The sequence below is a fragment of the Lepidochelys kempii genome, chromosome 5 (assembly GCF_965140285.1).
Source record: "Lepidochelys kempii isolate rLepKem1 chromosome 5, rLepKem1.hap1, whole genome shotgun sequence".
Lineage (NCBI taxonomy): Eukaryota > Metazoa > Chordata > Testudines > Cheloniidae > Lepidochelys > Lepidochelys kempii.
The window spans coordinates 54,187,480-54,207,737 of NC_136384.1; the positions used below are offsets into that span (position 1 = coordinate 54,187,480).

Consider the following 20,258-nt stretch of genomic DNA (forward strand, 5'->3'; position numbering starts at 1 on the left):
AGCTAGGAAAGATGTATATAAACTGTGTGATGTGTGACATGAATTGGAATTGTGGTATCACTCTGTACCTAACCTCCTTGTATCTTGGCCTGTCCACCATGGGCAAAGAGCTGTTACTTGACTAATAAAGTAACCTGAGTGACAAGCTGAAATTAAACTGAATTTTTTTTGATCCCAGAGAACTGGATGGATTGTTCTCCCAAAATTGGATGTGGTGTTCTGAATAAGCAGAAAAGGTCTTGGAGGAAATCTCAGCATCACTGATGCTGTGATTTGGATCTGTGTCTGGATTAGGTGACCCAGATCCACTTGTCTGGAACAGGTAACATAGGTTTTGTTATACATAGCTTTACTGGTGATACTCACAACCTAACATTTAAGCAATGGCATTATTAGCTGGGTTTAAATTGAGGAGATTTCTGCTGCATTAGATCAATGGGTTAAGTCCAAGGGAAGGCCCTTTGAATTCCCCAGGGAGGTCTTAGGGGAAAGTTGGTCCAAGTAGAAAAGAAACTCCAACAAATAGGTTTGGATAATAAGTGAAGAAAGAAAGAAAGAAAACTATGTTGTTACAGGGATTAATTTTGGGACTAGGAACCCTGTGTAAGAAAACTAGAGATCGACACTTTAAGTAAGTAAGGTGGAGAAGGTGTGAACTGAAAGAGAAAAAAATAATTATGTAAGGTGCATGCTGAGAAATCCAATGAATCTATAGGAATCTATAGGGCCAATACATAAGGCAGTAGACGTGTTGATGGAATGAGGAGTGACAAAGCTAATATCCTTGGTGTGTAATTTTCCAGCATGGCCAGTGAAAAAGCCAGCAGGTGGGTCAAAACTAACTATAGAAGCGTAAACGACAAAAATCTATGGCTCCTATAGTACCAGGTTATCCTGAAATGATTGCAAAAATCTCTCCTAAATGAAGTGGTTTTCAATACTGGCGATTAGTAATGGCTTCTGGATGTTGCCCCTGGTTCCAGAGTGTCAGTATGGAATAGCATTCATGTGGGGAGGAGTGCAGTATGCATGGACCATGTTACCCCAGGGGTACAAAGACTCTCCAGTATTTTTCATGGACAGATGAAACGGAGACCTAAGGACCTTTTTGAGCCTGCAAGGCTCATTCGGAATGATGTATTAGTGCAGTCCCCCACTGAGAAGGAACACAGTTAGGATCTGTCTGAGCCATTCCAGGGCTTGCAGCAGGCAAGGTTAAAGATTAACAGTGGAAAAGCAAATTTGGTTCACAGAAAGGTTACATTCTTGAGGGCAACAAAGGATGTAGTATTGATCATCATAGAGAGGAATTAATTTCTAAATTACTAATCCCTCTTGATAAGTGAGCATTACAGCTATTTTTGGGAATCACCAGATTTGGTAGGGGATTTTCCCCACATCATGTGGAAGCTGCTAGTCCTTTGTGTTAGTTCATGAGGGCCCCCCATTGGGATCGGCAGGAAGAGCATACTGAAGTAGTGGTAAAACTGAAACAGCTTTTGGGGAGTGCTCCAGTGTTGGAAAGTCCAAATGAAAGTAAACCGTTCTTTATGTATCCTGCAGTAACTCCAGTTGGCACAGGGGTGGTGGGTCACACAGAAATATGGAAATCAGGATCAACCAGTAGCATTTGCTTCCTGACTATTGCAAAGTGTGGAACCTCGAAAAAAAATGGATGGGAGAAAATTGTGTTGACTGTGTACTGGGCACTCATTAAAAACAAATATCAGCCGGAGGACAGAAGCTGTTCATTGCTAGTTACCACACCTCCCTCAAGATCACAGCTGCAGGGAAAAATATCAGCTGGATAAAGTTAGCGTTGGATTCTGGTGTTGCAGGAAGAAAATGTGGAGGCAATATGGCTAAAAGAACGAAAGGAATGGGTGGCAGGGATCTGCATAGAAGGAATGCCCCATGAATGTGAAGTTAGCTCAGCTAGCACTTGGCAACTAATCTTTAAAGAACTAAATGGTTAACAAGGTTAGAGAGGAGGAGATTTGGTATACTGATGGCAGTAGCCATTATGTACAAGGATAAAGGAAAGGAGGCTGGATAGCAGCAAAGCTGAGAGATGAAGTAATTGTAAATACTTTGCTGTATAATTGTGGGAATAAGCCAGCTCAGTATGCAGAATGAGCAGCTGTTGTTAGAGTACTGATGGAAGAAAAAGGGTCCTGCTCTAAGCTTACCATAGTCTTGAAGTTGGATTGGGTGTTCAGGGGAGCTGTGTTGATTCTGGCCTGGTGGGCTCAGAACAAGTATTGTGCTATGGATGAAGGAGAAATCAAGTTCATTGCTACATTGCAAATGCTGGATAATATGACTAAACATTTTGAAAAAGAGCAGATATGGTAAAAATCTGAGCACACAGAAAGAAAGGGCTATTCATAAAAGGAAATCAGGCAGCAGATTTAGCAGCCAAAGACACAGTGGTAACCACATCGTCCTGTCTGTTGGAAACTTGGTTAGAAGCCATTCCACTGGCAGCTATCACCCGGAGCCAGCAGCAATCGTTACAAACTAAGCCAGAGCAATTGCAGAGCATCCTTAGAGTTTGGTCCACTATGAAAGCAAGTTCAAAGCCTGGGAATAAAGGTGGATGGCCAGGAGTTAGTAATAAAGAAGGGACTCTTGTGTGTAAAGTCAGAAGATGGTTTAGTATGGGTAGTACAAAGGGATTTGAGGAAGGATTTCTTAGCATGAGTACATGAATCAACTATGGGTGGTCACCCTAAATACGAAGCTACCCAGGAAACACTGGCAAAAACAGGATGGTGGCCCAGGAATAGGATTTGAATGGGCATCTTAATTCCTATCTTCTTTGTTCTAGATATGATCTAGCAAATAGAAAATGCAGAGGGGCACTCATGGAACAGGCTCCCAGGGAACCCTAGAAACTAAAGGATCCAAACAGATTACATTGGGGAACTACCCCTAACCCACCAAGGGGACAAATATGTACTAGTTGTAGTGACTCATTCTCACATTGGGTGGAGGCATTTCCAACTTAAAAATATGACTCAATTGACAACAGCTAAACACCTGGTGTATAATTTGTTCAGTTGGTGGGGGGTTCCTAAGGCAACTGATTCAGATAATGGTAGAGGATTTGTTGGATCAGTGGTTAAAGTATGGACATAAGAAAGGCCATACTGGGTCAGGCCAAAGGTCCACTTAGCCCAGTATCCTATCTTCCAAGAGTGGCCAATGCCAGGTGCCCCAGAGTGAATGAATAGAACAGGTAATCATCAAGTGATCCATCCCCTGTCACCCATTCCCAGCTTCTGGCAAACAGAGGCTAGGGACACCAGCGCACTGATAGGCATTGATCAGAAATTCCACATTGCTTATCATTCCAAAGCAGCGGGGCAAATAGAAAGAATGAATTTAACCGTTAAAACTGAACTCATGAAAGGACTAAATATCACAGGTAGTAATTGGGCTTAGCATGCATCAGAGCTGGAGAATGAAGATCTATGGGATTTTCCCTTTATGAGGCTTAATGGAAAGACCAATGATACTGTGGGAGAATATGATTAACCCTGTACGAGGCCATATGGCTACAGTAGTTTTGTCAGAGTCCTGAGTATAGGACTTGCAGAAGCAGATTTTGCCATTGCAAAAAAGTGTGCACAAGACCTAGGTGTGGTTTGATGCCAAAGGGGACCAGACCAAACATCATATAGGCTCCAAAGTCATCATACAGGATCAGGCCACATACCACCTATTCCTGAAGGCAAAGTAACACAGCCCATACTTTCTGCTGGATCAACTTGGCCCCTTGGTGTACTTATTGGAGTTGGGAAATAGAGGACAGAGTTGGGTCAATGAGAGTCAGTTTACAGCCTACTAAAGTAGGTAAAGAAAGAAGCAAGACATGGTTACTTGCAGCACATTTGGAACTAAATTTGTAAAGCATTTAATTTAGGGGATAGAAGAGATAAAGCAGGGGAAAGGGTTTAGATTTTTAAACAGAACACTGATTTGGAAAAGGGAATTTATAATATTGGGGAAGAAAAATTGTAATTTGCAAGACTAGAAGGTCCTGGGCACCACATGAAAATAATAATAGGATTGTTCCAACCATGACTGTTATTCCCAGATGGACAGGGAGTCCTAGAGAATTAGTATATGTTAACAGTATGGGTACTATTGAGAATGGAACACATATACAACACTCTCAAAGTGTTAAGTTGGTAACAAGGGATGGTGTAGAGATAAACATCACACGTTGTCAAAGAATCTAACTATAGTGGGTATGTTTATAGTACACAAAGTTGGCGGAAACAACCTGAACTGATAAGCTTACCATATGCAATCTGCAAAGCAATTGGTCTTTACATACAAGAAGTATAGATGTTAGTAGCCAGGAAAGATGTATATAAACTGTGTAGTGTGTGACATGAATTAGAATTGTGGTATCACCCTGTACCTAAACTCCCTGTGTCTGGGCCTGGCTAGAGAGAACAAAGAGCTGTTACATGCCTAATAAAATAACTGAAGTGACACGCTGGAGTCTGAGGGTTTTTTCGGATCCCAGAAAACTGGATGAAGTGTTCTCCCAGAACTGGACAAGGTGTTCTGGATAAGCAGAGTGGAAAGCGGGGAATCGCAGCACAACTCAGCCAACATCATTATAACATACGAACAACAAAAATAACGATTTGCCTTACTGCCTTCATGCACGCAGTGTAATTGTACAGGACAAAAAAAGTATTAAATGTCAGCTGCACTAATATATTGTAGTCTAGCTAGTGTATAAATGTTTATAACTACTTGAATTAAAAAAGGGTTTTCTACCAATCACTATCTCTGGATTTCAAATTAAAAACTTAGCATTATTTCTGCATATGCAACATGATTATTCCATCTTTCCAAATGCTTTACTTGTTTGTACTTTATTTTACCTACTAATGTGGACCTTATAGAATTGTTTAAAGTTCTCAGTAAAAAAAAATAATTGTAAGTTATACTGCACATTATTACAATATGCTTTCATCTCAGATTCACTCACAATTGGCTTCTTCCCAGTTCTGTACAACACAATTTCTTACACAATAAGTCCATAAACTTACTGCAAAAAACCTATGCCAAGGCTATTCTAGGGTTGCATAAGCTATTGCTTAATGAGCTAAATTCTGCCCAGGCCAGCACAGATTTACTAGTGAGGAAACGGGAAGGTAAGTACTTAGGGAGCCTCTTTCTACCACTTGTTCACCTGTGCACCGAGCCAGAAAAAGGCTGTTACTTGTACTCAAGTGCTAGGGGACAGCCAATGATCATATCTGATGACATTTCATAGCCACAGGAAAGCACATAACACAGGAAAGCATGTCCAGGGGCCCACTCTGGGTACAGCAGTATTAGTGTCTGGAAGGAGATGCTGTGTGGAGCATATCTTCTATATCTTTTCAAGGCAGTAGTAAAAGTCACTGCATCAACAAGCAAAATGGAACAAAAGAGGTTACAGGTTTTTTCTTTAGTGCCATAAAATCTGGAATTTCAATAGGCTGATGACAGGTTTCAGAGTAACAGCCGTGTTAGTCTGTATTCGCAAAAAGAAAAGGAGTACTTGTGGCATCTTAGAGACTAACCAATTTATTAGAGCATAAGCTTTCGTGAGCTACAGTTCACTTCCTCAGATGCATATCATGGAAACTGCAGCAGGCTTTATATATACACAGAGAATATGAAACAATACCTCCTCCCACCCCACTGTCCTGCTGGTAATAGCTTATCTAAAGTGATCATCAGGTGGGCCATTTCCAGCACAAATCCAGGTTTTCTCACCCTCCACCCCCCCACACAAATTCACTCTCCTGCTGGTGATAGCCCATCCAAAGTGACAACTCTTTACACAATGTGCATGACAATCAAGTTGGGCTATTTCCTGCACAAATCCAGGTTTTCTCACATCCCCCCCACCCCCATACACACACAAACTCACTCTCCTGCTGGTAATAGCTCATCCAAACTGACCACTCTTCAAGTTTAAATCCAAGTTAAACCAGAACATCTGGGGGGGGGGGTAGGAAAAAACAAGAGGAAACAGGCTACCTTGCATAATGACTTAGCCACTCCCAGTCTCTATTTAAGCCTAAATTAATAGTATCCAATTTGCAAATGAATTCCAATTCAGCAGTTTCTCGCTGGAGTCTGGATTTGAAGTTTTTTTGTTTTAAGATAGCGACCTTCATGTCTGTGATTGCGTGACCAGAGAGATTGAAGTGTTCTCCGACTGGTTTATGAATGTTATAATTCTTGACATCTGATTTGTGTCCATTTATTCTTTTACGTAGAGACTGTCCAGTTTGACCAATGTATATGGCAGAGGGGCATTGCTGGCACATGATGGCATATATCACATTGGTGGATGTGCAGGTGAACGAGCCTCTGATAGTGTGGCTGATGTTATTAGGCCCTGTGATGGTGTCCCCTGAATAGATATGTGGGCACAATTGGCAACGGGCTTTGTTGCAAGGATAAGTTCCTGGGTTAGTGGTTCTGTTGTGTGGTATGTGGTTGTTGGTGAGTATTTGCTTCAGGTTGCGGGGCTGTCTGTAGGCAAGGACTGGCCTGTCTCCCAAGATTTGTGGGAGTGTTGGGTCATCTTTTAGGATAGGTTGTAGATCCTTAATAATGCGTTGGAGGGGTTTTAGTTGGGGGCTGAAGGTGACGGCAAGCGGCGTTCTGTTATTTTCTTTGTTAGGCCTGTCCTGTAGTAGGTAACTTCTGGGAACTCTTCTGGCTCTATCAATCTGTTTCTTTACTTCTGCAGGTGGGTATTGTAGTTGTAAGAAAGCTTGACAGAGATCTTGTAGGTGTTTGTCTCTGTCTGAGGGGTTGGAGCAAATGCGGTTGTATCGCAGAGCTTGGCTGTAGACGATGGATCGTGTGGTGCGGTCAGGGTGAAAGCTGGAGGCATGCAGGTAGGAATAGCGGTCAGTAGGTTTCCGGTATAGGGTGGTGTTTATGTGACCATTGTTTATTAGCACTGTAGTGTCCAGGAAGTGGATCTCTTGTGTGGACTGGACCAGGCTGAGGTTGGTGGTGGGATGGAAATTGTTGAAATCATGGTGGAATTCCTCAAGGGCTTCTTTTCCATGGGTCCAGATGATGAAGATGTCATCAATATAGTGCAAGTAGAGTAGGGGCTTTAGGGGACGAGAGCTGAGGAAGCGTTGTTCTAAATCAGCCATAAAAATGTTGGCATACTGTGGGGCCATGCGGGTACCCATAGCAGTGCCGCTGATCTGAAGGTATACATTGTCCCCAAATGTGAAGTAGTTATGGGTAAGGACAAAGTCACAAAGTTCAGCTACCAGGTTAGCCGTGACAGTATCGGGGATAGTGTTCTTGACGGCTTGTAGTCCATCTTTGTGTGGAATGTTGGTGTAGAGGGCTTCTACATCCATAGTGGCCAGGATGGTGTTATCAGGAAGATCACCGATGGATTGAAGTTTCCTCAGGAAGTCAGTGGTGTCTCGAAGGTAGCTGGGAGTGCTGGTAGTGTAGGGCCTGAGGAGGGAGTCTACATAGCCAGACAATCCTGCTGTCAGGGTGCCAATGCCTGAGATGATGGGGCGCCCAGGATTTCCAGGTTTATGGATCTTGGGTAGTAGATAGAATATCCCAGGTCGGGGTTCCAGGGGTGTGTCTGTGCGGATTTGATCTTGTGCTTTTTCAGAAAGTTTCTTGAGCAAATGCTGTAGTTGCTTTTGGTAACTCTCAGTGGGATCAGAGGGTAATGGCTTGTAGAAACTCGTGTTGGAGAGCTGCCGAGCAGCCTCTTGTTCATATTCCGACCTATTCATGATGACAACAGCACCTCCTTTATCAGCCTTTTTGATTATGATGTCAGAGTTGTTTCTGAGGCTGTGGATGGCATTGCGTTCCGCATGGCTGAGGTTATGGGGCAAGTGATGCTGCTTTTCCACAATTTCAGCCCGTGCACGTCGGCGGAAGCACTCTATGTAGAAGTCCAGTCTGCTGTTTCGACCTTCAGGAGGAGTCCACCTAGAATCCCTCTTTCTGTAGTGTTGGTAGGGAGAACTCTGTGGATTAGTATGCTGTTCAGAGGTATTTTGGAAATATTCCTTGAGTCGGAGACGTCGAAAATAGGATTCTAGGTCACCACAGAACTGTATCATGTTCGTGGGGGTGGAGGGGCAGAAGGAGAGGCCCCGAGATAGAACAGCTGCTTCTGCTGGGCTGAGAGTATAGTTGGATAGGTTAACAATATTGCTAGGTGGGTTGATATGCATCTGAGGAAGTGAGCTGTAGCTCACGAAAGCTTATGCTCAAATAAATTGGTTAGTCTCTAAGGTGCCACAAGTCCTCCTTTTCTTTTTGCGAATACAGACTAACACGGCTGCTACTCTGAAACCTGTCATTATGCAAGGCACTGCATTTAGCCGTATGGAGTGGAAATCTATCAACTGCATGAAAAAACTTGTACAGATACAGACAGACATCATCTTCCTTTCCAAATGCAAACAGATGGACATCGTACCAAAAGGACTGAAGGTAAAAAATCCATTACAATCTACATACCACACAGACTATGCTGACAGCTTGTGCCACAAGCTCTCAAAGAAACTGCGGAATCACCTGATCAACATCCTCTACAGCAAACAGGGAAAGATTAAGAATGAGCTCTCAAAAATGGATACTCTCATAAAAAACCAACCTTCCACACAAGCTTCCTCGTGGCTGGATTTTATTAAAACTAGACAAGCCATTTACAACGCACACTTTGCTTCTCTACAAAAGAAAAAGGACACTAAACTTTCTAAACTACTACATGCTACAAGGGGCCACAGCAATGGTTCCCTCAACCCACCCAGCAATATTGTTAACCTATCCAACTATACTCTCAGCCCAGCAGAAGCAGCTGTTCTATCTCGGGGCCTCTCCTTCTGCCCCTCCACCCCCACGAACATGATACAGTTCTGTGGTGACCTAGAATCCTATTTTCGACGTCTCCGACTCAAGGAATATTTCCAAAATACCTCTGAACAGCATACTAATCCACAGAGTTCTCCCTACCAACACTACAGAAAGAAGGATTCTAGGTGGACTCCTCCTGAAGGTCGAAACAGCAGACTGGACTTCTACATAGAGTGCTTCCGCCGACGTGCACGGGCTGAAATTGTGGAAAAGCAGCATCACTTGCCCCATAACCTCAGGCATGCGGAACGCAATGCCATCCACAGCCTCAGAAACAACTCTGACATCATAATCAAAAAGGCTGACAAAGGAGGTGCTGTTGTCATCATGAATAGGTCGGAATATGAACAAGAGGCTGCTCGGCAGCTCTCCAACACGAGTTTCTACAAGCCATTACCCTCTGATCCCACTGAGAGTTACCAAAAGCAACTACAGCATTTGCTCAAGAAACTTCCTGAAAAAGCACAAGATCAAATCCGCACAGACACACCCCTGGAACCCCGACCTGGGATATTCTATCTACTACCCAAGATCCATAAACCTGGAAATCCTGGGCGCCCCATCATCTCAGGCATTGGCACCCTGACAGCAGGATTGTCTGGCTATGTAGACTCCCTCCTCAGGCCCTACGCTACCAGCACTCCCAGCTACCTTCGAGACACCACTGACTTCCTGAGGAAACTTCAATCCATCGGTGATCTTCCTGATAACACCATCCTGGCCACTATGGATGTAGAAGCCCTCTATACCAACATTCCACACAAAGATGGACTACAAGCCGTCAAGAACACTATCCCCGATACTGTCACGGCTAACCTGGTAGCTGAACTTTGTGACTTTGTCCTTACCCATAACTACTTCACATTTGGGGACAATGTATACCTTCAGATCAGCGGCACTGCTATGGGTACCCGCATGGCCCCACAGTATGCCAACATTTTTATGGCTGATTTAGAACAACGCTTCCTCAGCTCTCGTCCCCTAAAGCCCCTACTCTACTTGCACTATATTGATGACATCTTCATCATCTGGACCCATGGAAAAGAAGCCCTTGAGGAATTCCACCATGATTTCAACAATTTCCATCCCACCACCAACCTCAGCCTGGTCCAGTCCACACAAGAGATCCACTTCCTGGACACTACAGTGCTAATAAACAATGGTCACATAAACACCACCCTATACCGGAAACCTACTGACCGCTATTCCTACCTGCATGCCTCCAGCTTTCACCCTGACCACACCACACGATCCATCGTCTACAGCCAAGCTCTGCGATACAACCACATTTGCTCCAACCCCTCAGACAGAGACAAACACCTACAAGATCTCTGTCAAGCTTTCTTACAACTACAATACCCACCTGCAGAAGTAAAGAAACAGATTGATAGAGCCAGAAGAGTTCCCAGAAGTTACCTACTACAGGACAGGCCTAACAAAGAAAATAACAGAACGCCGCTTGCCGTCACCTTCAGCCCCCAACTAAAACCCCTCCAACGCATTATTAAGGATCTACAACCTATCCTAAAGGATGACCCAACACTCCCACAAATCTTGGGAGACAGGCCAGTCCTTGCCTACAGACAGCCCCGCAACCTGAAGCAAATACTCACCAACAACCACATACCACACAACAGAACCACTAACCCAGGAACTTATCCTTGCAACAAAGCCCGTTGCCAATTGTGCCCACATATCTATTCAGGGGACACCATCACAGGGCCTAATAACATCAGCCACACTATCAGAGGCTCGTTCACCTGCACATCCACCAATGTGATATATGCCATCATGTGCCAGCAATGCCCCTCTGCCATATACATTGGTCAAACTGGACAGTCTCTACGTAAAAGAGTAAATGGACACAAATCAGATGTCAAGAATTATAACATTCATAGACCAGTCGGAGAACACTTCAATGTCTCTGGTCACGCAATCACAGACATGAAGGTCGCTATCTTAAAACAAAAAAACTTCAAATCCAGACTCCAGCGAGAAACTGCTGAATTGGAATTCATTTGCAAATTGGATACTATTAATTTAGGCTTAAATAGAGACTGGGAGTGGCTAAGTCATTATGCAAGGTAGCCTGTTTCCTCTTGTTTTTTCCTACCCCCCCCCCCCCAGATGTTCTGGTTTAACTTGGATTTAAACTTGAAGAGTGGTCAGTTTGGATGAGCTATTACCAGCAGGAGAGTGAGTTTGTGTGTGTATGGGGGTGGGGGGGATGTGAGAAAACCTGGATTTGTGCAGGAAATAGCCCAACTTGATTGTCATGCAGATTGTGTAAAGAGTTGTCACTTTGGATGGGCTATCACCAGCAGGAGAGTGAATTTGTGTGGGGGGGTGGAGGGTGAGAAAACCTGGATTTGTGCTGGAAATGGCCCACCTGATGATCACTTTAGATAAGCTATTACCAGTAGGACAGTGGGGTGGGAGGAGGTATTGTTTCATATTCTCTGTGTATATATAAAGCCTGCTGCAGTTTCCATGATATGCATCTGAGGAAGTGAGCTGTAGCTCACGAAAGCTTATGCTCTAATAAATTGGTTAGTCTCTAAGGTGCCACAAGTACTCCTTTTCTTTTTGCGAATAGGCTGATGAACAACCCTAAAATTGGATGATATTAAAACATTAATATTCAGCAGTAGAATAATTAGTCTCATAAGCATGTTAAGGAAATATAGTAAAGGAGGTATTAAAAGACTCAAGAACATTACTCCTGGAGAATAACTAGAAACTAAATAATATTAAACTGACTTCAACAGTTACCTAATATATCTAATAAATACATAAGACATTCAGGATCAAACCAGGCAGCAGAGAAATTTCCTGGGACATTCCACCAAGAAGTGGCATCTTAAACACAGATCCAGTGATCTGCAGCCCAAGTCCCGTCTGCCAAGGAGCCCAGGGACAAACAGAACATAAAGCCACAGAACCATGTGCAGGTCCTCACTACTAATGAAGAGTGGGTCCAAGAGAAAAAGGAGGCTGGGATTTGGCTGGCAGTGAGGTGTGGGCCCAGCGGCTGTGTTTGAATGTAGCATGTTACAGTGTTATGTGATACAGGTGTGATGTGTAACACCCTCATAATGCTACGCTATAATCAAACACAAATCAGTCATCAGTAGGAAAGCAAACCATGTGAAAGACCAAACATCAGGAGAACTGGGACCACCATAGAGTCACAGCTTAAAAAAAACAGCAGCAGGACTTCTGGTCCTCTAATATGAGGGAAGAAAAGAGCATCCTCATCTCCACTATAAATCAACGCTGCTGATAATCACCTCTTCTATCCTTCCCTGGAATCTCCTACCTCTCAAATCCAACACTGATTGCACTTACACATACATTTGTGTACTGAGCTCTCTGTTTCATAGATATCCGTTCCATTCCTTCTTTTCTGTTCTTTAATTCTCTTTCATTCATCTATTTGCATGTCATGTATCACTGTTAAAGGCAGAAGACAGGTACCCTAACTGACTGATTGCATCTGACGATTATATAGGATCGTCAGTTCCTTTCTATTTGTGTTTCAGAGTAAGTTATAAACTCAACCTCCACCAGCCCAGGTTCAAAACTTTTCCAATTCAGTATGAGATAATGGAATTTGTAGCTATTTGTCTCTACTCAACTCTATCATCTTCCTGTGTCCCCCTTCACCAAAACAATCTTCCGATGAGACACTGAAGGCTGGTTCATTAGACCCACCAGTTGTATTTTCAGTCACTTAGATGCATCCATTCATTGCAAATTGTCACACCACTACACACTTCTAATTTGTTCTTGTATAATGGTTAACTATTATATCCAAACCAAAGGGTCTGTTACTGTGAAATGCAAACAAATGCAAAATAGGCCTTATTTTGTTTTCTCAGATGCTGATTTTAGATCCATGTTACTCAGTTGTAGTCACTCTCTATTTACAAAAGCGTGAGTTCAGAATCAGGCCACATTGGCTTATCAAGCAATTGAGCTTTGCAGCCCTCATTAAAATAAATAAAATCACTGAAATTAGCAGCGGGTATTTGAACGAATTGGATTGCTGTGACCTTTACAAGATAGGTAAAATTTCTGGCAAACTGACAAAATAAATAAAATAAAACACTGAACTTTGCTGCATAGTTTTTCTTTTCAGATATAATTTAGAGATAATTAGGGAACAAAGAAACAATCAAAGAAAATATGAATTCAGATACCACAAACATTAGACACAAGGATAAAGAACCAATAACGAACAAGGCAATGACACAAAATGCAAAGGACACACCACTATTTGGATAATCATGGACTAATGGAATACTTAGACAGTTATTGCCATCTTTTATGTTTGCACTTACCAACCTCCACAACACTAGAACAGTTGGGGTCTGTGAAGCCACTGGGACATTCACATGAAAAGAAGTCATCAGCCAATCCAGATAAACAGATGCCACCATTTTCACAGGGGTTGGAATCACACACATCTCCTGTGAATTAAAGAAAAAGATTCTCAGTCTTTCATACAGGCCCCCCAAAAACTCCTTACATGATAACTTTAGTACAGTTAGATTATTGACAACCAAGAATAGACCAGCATAATGTCTCCAGATTCCCTTGAAAACCAAACACCTTCAGACCTACAAATCTACCATAGGCTCAATTTTACATTTATTTAAAGAGACTCACATTTGTCCCAAGATTTTGATTTTGTACATAGAAGCTTTTACCAACAATAAAGACAAATAAGTTTCCATTTAAAAAAAAAAACCACATCATAGGAAACTGTCTTGATACTGTCAGACATTACCTTGCAGTTGCAACACAAACCTTGAATCACTGAAAATAAAAATCTGATAATAATCAACAGAAGTGAAAGTTAATTGTGTGGTTGAAAAGACCCTGCCCATTCCCACTTTCCCTTTGAAGCCACTGAGTGTACATCATCTCTGCAGAATTAACTCAAGCTCTTTTTGGGTGTTGCATTTACCTGGCTCTACTCCACATACACAACTCTCCCATGAAGTTTAGTGGTGCTTTCAATCCTGGCTAGCTGGCTTATCTGGGTATATAGGCTAAAACCAGGTCAAGGCTTTCCCACAAGCTGGCAACCTGCCCACTTTGCAGCGAGAATGTAAACTACGCAAGTTCTAATAGTCCTCCAGTGCCTTCCCACAATTCCCCCTTTATTCCCCAAAGGGCAAACAAGTTGTCCCAAAATTCACTGGAAAAGAGTTGTAATGTGGTTCATTTGATCACATTACAAAGAGCCATGGGATATGCCTAGTGACACTGTGGTGGGATGGGTTTCCACTCTGGTCAGAGAGGGGTTAAAATGCTCATCTGGGCACAATGAGCCCCAATCCGGTGCACCTGTGAGGCCTCTCAAACCTTGAGAGGGGCGACTCCTTAAGAGGAAGGATCTAAACCCGGTGCACAGTGGCTCTCAGAGGGAGGCGGAGCTAGGGCGCCTTAGCCCCACAGAGCTAGGGCATGCTCACCAGGAAAGCTGAGGAAGGGCCTATACTGCTTGGACTCTCTGAAGAGGTAAAAGGACTGTCTTTATTTTGTCTTTTTCTAGTGCCCAGCATGCTCAACCTGGTCCCCTTGGACACATGGAGGATTAGGAACCTAGCTTCCCGTCACAGAGATTATTTAGTTTTTGCCTTCCAGGGAATTGTGGGGTGAACCTGGATTGTTTTGTGAGCTGCAGGATTATTTTGTTGCCTTTTTTGTTTTGGACTGCTGTTATGGCCAGAAGGGAGATCCACTGCCCTAAGACTTACAGGTGGAAGGCCATACCCCACACTGGTGCTCCAGTGACATCTACATACAGGGAGGGATGTCTGAAATGAGAGAGGTGCCCCCCATCATCCCAAGGAGGCACCCTACGGATACAACCTATGGCAGAAACACATGGATGGGCACAGCACTGGTGAGGATATAGTAACTCGGGTTTGGATTTATGTCCAGGCTAGGCTAACCCAGATACTGATCACTTGAGTTAACTTTGCAGTGAAGACATACCCTCAACTGGGTCTCCTGGCTAAAGAGTCGCTGCCTTTCTCTTCTGACCACACTTTGCATCAGACTGCTTTGTTCTTAGCATCTGAGGGAGTTAGTTTCATGTAGTGGAATAAAGGAATTCCCTACAATGCTGTTAATTAATTTGGAAGAGAAACACTGATGGAACAAACAGCATGGAAGTTCTCAGTAACATTAAAAGGGACCTTTGGATTTAGGTAATATATTTCCTGGTTTTTGTGGTGTTCTGATGTTTAACAACACAAGCCAATAAACCAAAAAGTCTTCATGGGATTAAAGGGAACAGGCACTTAGGGCCAAATTCTGTTCCCATTAAGTCAAAGGGAGCTTTGACATTGACTTCAATGGGAGCAGGACTCGTGCCTAGATTTTCCATTTTTAGCCATTACTTGACATCTTACACTATGAAGAGACTGTATATAATTATCCAAAGGATGGCATGTGATGTCTCTACTGTATGGTTATCATAATCATTTCAAAATGTATGTACAAATAATATTTAAAGAGTTATACAGCTATATATGAAATTATGTTCTCAAAGCCTGGAAGTTAAGGTAGGTAAACTACTGACCTGTTTCAGACTAGTTCCTTCCGGGAAGGGGGTAATAGAAATTTATCTCTTTAGATGGGTGTTGTGTATTGTCTGCATCACAATATATAATCTATTTGCATACTGAGCCAAAATGCTAATCAGAAGATTGTTAAAACTTAGAGAGGAAATTTACAGGAAGAAATAAGACAGCAGGCGGGGATTCTCTTTACGAGTAAAGAATATGGATTGTTGGAATATATCTGGTGGACAGAGCTACCCCTCCCTTCATCTTTCCACTGAGGAGGCAAGAGGACAGCATGACTTGTTTCATATATGGAAGACCACAGCCAAGCCTAGCTGTAATTCACAGGAAGGATTTTGGTTGAGCTTCTGCTCTATAAGACAAGATTGTGACTAGTTAAGTAAGTCTAGGTTCTAGAACATGTGTTGTGTTTTTATTTTATATGTAACCATTTTGTTACATATAAAATAAAATCCTTCTACTTGCTTTCACTAAAATCTCTACGCTTTGTCAGATAAACTTTTGCTCGTTTTCACTATAAATATAACTAAGCCCTGTGGGTTAAGCAGAGCTGTGATCTAAAGAGTAACTGGTAAGCTAGGTGGACTGTTCCTTTGGGTGCAGTGAATCTGTGAACTGCAAATGTCCAGTGGAACAGGGGCAGTACACTCAGAGGGGAGTGTGCTGAACACTCTTAATGGTTCCTTGCTAGGATCATCTGGGTATATCTCACCAAATCAGTTCTCTGCCATTGCAATTGCCTTGGGCATTGGTACCCAAGTCCTTCCTGTTTTCCGCCTTGGGCATTGGTACCCAAGTCCTTCCTGTTTTCCGCCCGTGGCACACAAGAGTTTGCTCTCCTGAGGGCTGTGATTTTTTTAGTTTAATCTAGGTTATTTGACTCAATGCTGGGGTAATTGGTGGGATTTAGTGGCCTATGATGTGCAGGAGGAAGATCTGGTGGTCCCTTCTGGCCTTAAACTCCATGACTCTTCAAGAGTAGTGGAGCTGGAGTGCCAATGAGCACTGCCTGGGAGCTCGTAAAGAATTTTGGAGAATCAGCCAACATTCCTCCTTTGGGCCCTGGTTGCTAGACGTCTGGTTCTAATGCATCTTTGTAGATAAAACTTGGCTCTTTGTAATTTCACCAGGGAAAAAATAACTCAGTCATGTACCTTTGGTTCTGTTATTCATTATTGTTTTAATGACATTTTGTTTAGGCTCTACCAGGCTAATTTGGACAAATCTGTCATGTTTTATTGTTGCTGTAAATTTGTAAGTGGTGGGCTATAAACCCAGTCTCAGTTATTAGTAAGAATCTGTGGGGAGGCTGCAGCAATGCAAAAACTAATGACACAAACCAAAACAGAGAATTCCATCAAAAGTCTTGCTATACTGACTAACTCATACAAAACAGCAGAGGACAAAAGAGGGAAAATGTATTATAGCAACTTTGAACTGCAATGATTAAAATTGGAATTTGGCATGACACCCTCACAATGTAGTCAGGGAAATGAGCAAACTCAGACACACCTGAGCAATAACTCAAGACTAGAAATAAAGTTCATGCAAATTTGCATACTCAAATTAGTGAATCTCACTTAAAATGTTAGCCCCCATATGACTTACTGCCTGTAAAATTGTGCAGAATAAAATAAATGTCACTTTTGAATCAACAATATGCCTCAATTTACATTTGTGCCACTTCAGAGGTCATTTATGTTGAAATATTGAAATTAATTTTTTATACATTTGTTATGCATAGACTTTGATTTAAGAGGCTCTGTTCTCAATAAGAAAGGTTTACATGGGTTTACAGTTTGTTCTGACATAACTGATGATGGGATTTGTTACCATATAAGTACCGTCTGGTTTGCATATTATATAACCTTTAATACAGCCCTACAGTTTTAGGATGTAATTCTGCAGTCAGGATGAGGAGAGAGAAAGGACTATAATCAGAAAGCAAATTCTCCTAGTATCGTGCATTTAGCTGAAGATGTGCCACTGCCTATCTATTTGTACAACCACAATGACTTCCAATACATTCTTTTTAATAAACACAGCATAAAAAATTGGTTTGCTGTTTACAAAGTACAAATGACATTTAATCTCGTATGCTTGTTGTAACTTGCAACCAGAAATGCCTATTAAAAATAAAAGTGTGCTATGCTCATTTCCAAAGAAGTAATCGCAGGTGCCTTTTAACCCCTTCATGCCCTCTGACATATTCTGATTCAATCATCATCTTTCAGTGAAATGTATGTTAAATACAGAAGTGCCACAATAGCGGTAATGTACATGCTATAGCGCTGCTATTGTAATAATCACAAGAAGTCAACTCTGGATGTTCTTACTCTGTACTAACTCAGACATAATCACAAAGACTTTAGAATTTACCATATCAAGATTTTAGGATTCCATGCAAAGATCTGAGAAAAAGTTAATGGCAGAACAGTTGCTTGAAAGAAGAAACACACACAGGTACAAAATTGCCAGAGTTCATTAAACAACCTTGCTTTTTGCTTCTTTTTTGAGACTGAGCTTTCTTGAAGAAGGCAAAGTACTGCTTGCAAATTTTCTGTCATTTCTTTACAAGAGCAAGAAGTGGAGCAAGGTATGTAATCATACTAAATATATTTGTCCTGTAGCCATCTTCACTTGGCTAGCTCTTTTGTATTTTTCTCACCTGGTTCCAGCCAGACTGACAGCAAAGGTTTTCAAACAGAATTCAAAACATCACCTTCATAACAAAATTTTCTTTTCTCATAGATATGTCTAATGGAGTGTAGTCTTCCAATATCCCTCCACCACTGGAGGTTGTTCTGTTCACAGTTTATACACAGAGAAGTTGAATAAAAACAAATGCATTTAAATCTTCCAACACAGGTAACACTACTTCATTTCTTAGAGGTAACCAGAGAGAGAGAAAACAGCCTGATCCTTAATGCAGCAAGGCATAACTCACCCCACCTTGCTATTTCCAGGCTCACTGCTGCTCCCTGATGCTTCACTATAGAGCTTCTTTGCCTGTAAGCAGAACCAGAAACCCCACACCCACTCTTAAAGTGATAAAATACAATTCCGGTACAGTCCTCATAACACAAGAGCTAGGATAACTCATTTCATTCCATTCCCCTAGTTCTAGGAGAGGTCAGCAGGCAAACAGTCCTTTTTCTGCTAGTACCACCCCCCATTACAAGAGAAGAGACAGATTATATGATGACCTTTTTCCCAGAACTTTTCCTGGTTGGCTAGGAGAAGTTCAATCTTGTCCACTGTATGCTACAAGTCTCCTGGTCCCAGGCCCTTAAAGAAACAATAGCCTAGGTTTTCCCCAAATACTAATTATTATAATAGGACCACTTCCTCTCTCTCAGTATCTCCATCTGTCATTCCTTAAAGTCCTTGTCTGCTCCAGAACTTCTGGAATGGCATAGCCTGGCCTTCCAGACTTCCCCCTCTGGTTTTAAAAGTTATGCTCTTCTACATGTCCATTATGCACACATGAAGGGGAGGGCTGAAGATAGAAATCTACTGCAGAGAACTATTGCCTTGATACTAGGGGAGAAATTATGGTCCTTCATGTCTCTGAATCAATGGGGCAAAAGGGGGCACTTCTACAATAACACCAACCCTAAGTATTCAAACATCAGTCATATATCCAAAATCATGAGATTGGCTTAAATATCATTATTTTAAAAATAAATATTTTTTTTTAATTTGCTTTTATGATTTTGAACATTTAGGGTACACTTGGGTAACATTTTTCATTCTTTTCTCTGCAACAACTAAAGCTAGAAATGTAATTTTTCATTTTTTTTTTAAATGAAAGTGAAATTCTCACTTCATATGACTCCAGGAATTGGGACTTTCATAAAAACACCAAATATCTCAAGACTCATGATAAAATTGAAAAAATTGGGGATACTGTCTCTACCATTCAAATAATGAAAACTTTATAAGACACGAGGCCTCCAGGAACACAGGGAAAAGCACGTTCGGGAAAGGGCCCCCTTTAAGGAGATGTGTCCTGTGGTCCACCCCAGTGATTCTCTACCAGCATCAAGGAGGAAGGGAGAGGCATGACAGCTATGCTCACCAGCCTCTACCCCCTGTGCACCTGAACACAGCGAGTTATAGAACACGAGTTTCTTATATAGCTGCGTTGGGACAGTAAAGGGTCTGCTTGCACCTTCTCTTTCCTTGGGACACCTGCAAAGAGCCAGCTATAAACTGACACCTTGTATTTAACTTGATGAAATGCTTTCTAGTTGAGAACATCATTCCTGCTTCTTTTTTCACCCTGGAAACATTCGATTCTGAACAAATCTACAGTGCAAGACCTTGAAAAACTTTACATTTATACAACATGCCTTTGTAATTTTATAAAATCCCACAGATCACTGTAGAATCCTTTACAGAATAGTGCAGTTCCTTGGTTGACAACAAAGGACAACCTGAAAGACGGAATTCAATTGCTGTATATAAATAATGCAACACATCATGATGGTAACAGTTAGTCCATCAATTCCTGGCAAGAATACAAACTCACCATGACTTTATGAAAACAATCTTGTGACACAAAGAATAGCTATACTGGATACCCTGTGCAAACAAAAAAGAATCATCCAGTAGTTTTCCTTATGTATTGTATTATTTTGTAAAACAATCCATAATTACTAAGTTGTAAAATGTCAGGTACAGCCATAACTTATGAATCTGGGG

The 20,258-nt window shown here is 41.9% G+C and overlaps 1 protein-coding gene across 1 annotated transcript in view; it reads right to left on the minus strand.

Annotated features, from left to right (window-relative positions):
* EDIL3 (EGF like and discoidin domains 3) overlaps window positions 1–20,258 on the minus strand; it is a 392,956-nt gene that overhangs the window by 279,696 nt on the left and 93,002 nt on the right. Inside the window, exon 2 of the mRNA XM_073344422.2 lies at window positions 13,293–13,421. Within this exon, the coding sequence (XP_073200523.1) occupies window positions 13,293–13,421 (129 nt within the window). The remainder of the gene's footprint in view (window positions 1–13,292; window positions 13,422–20,258) is intronic.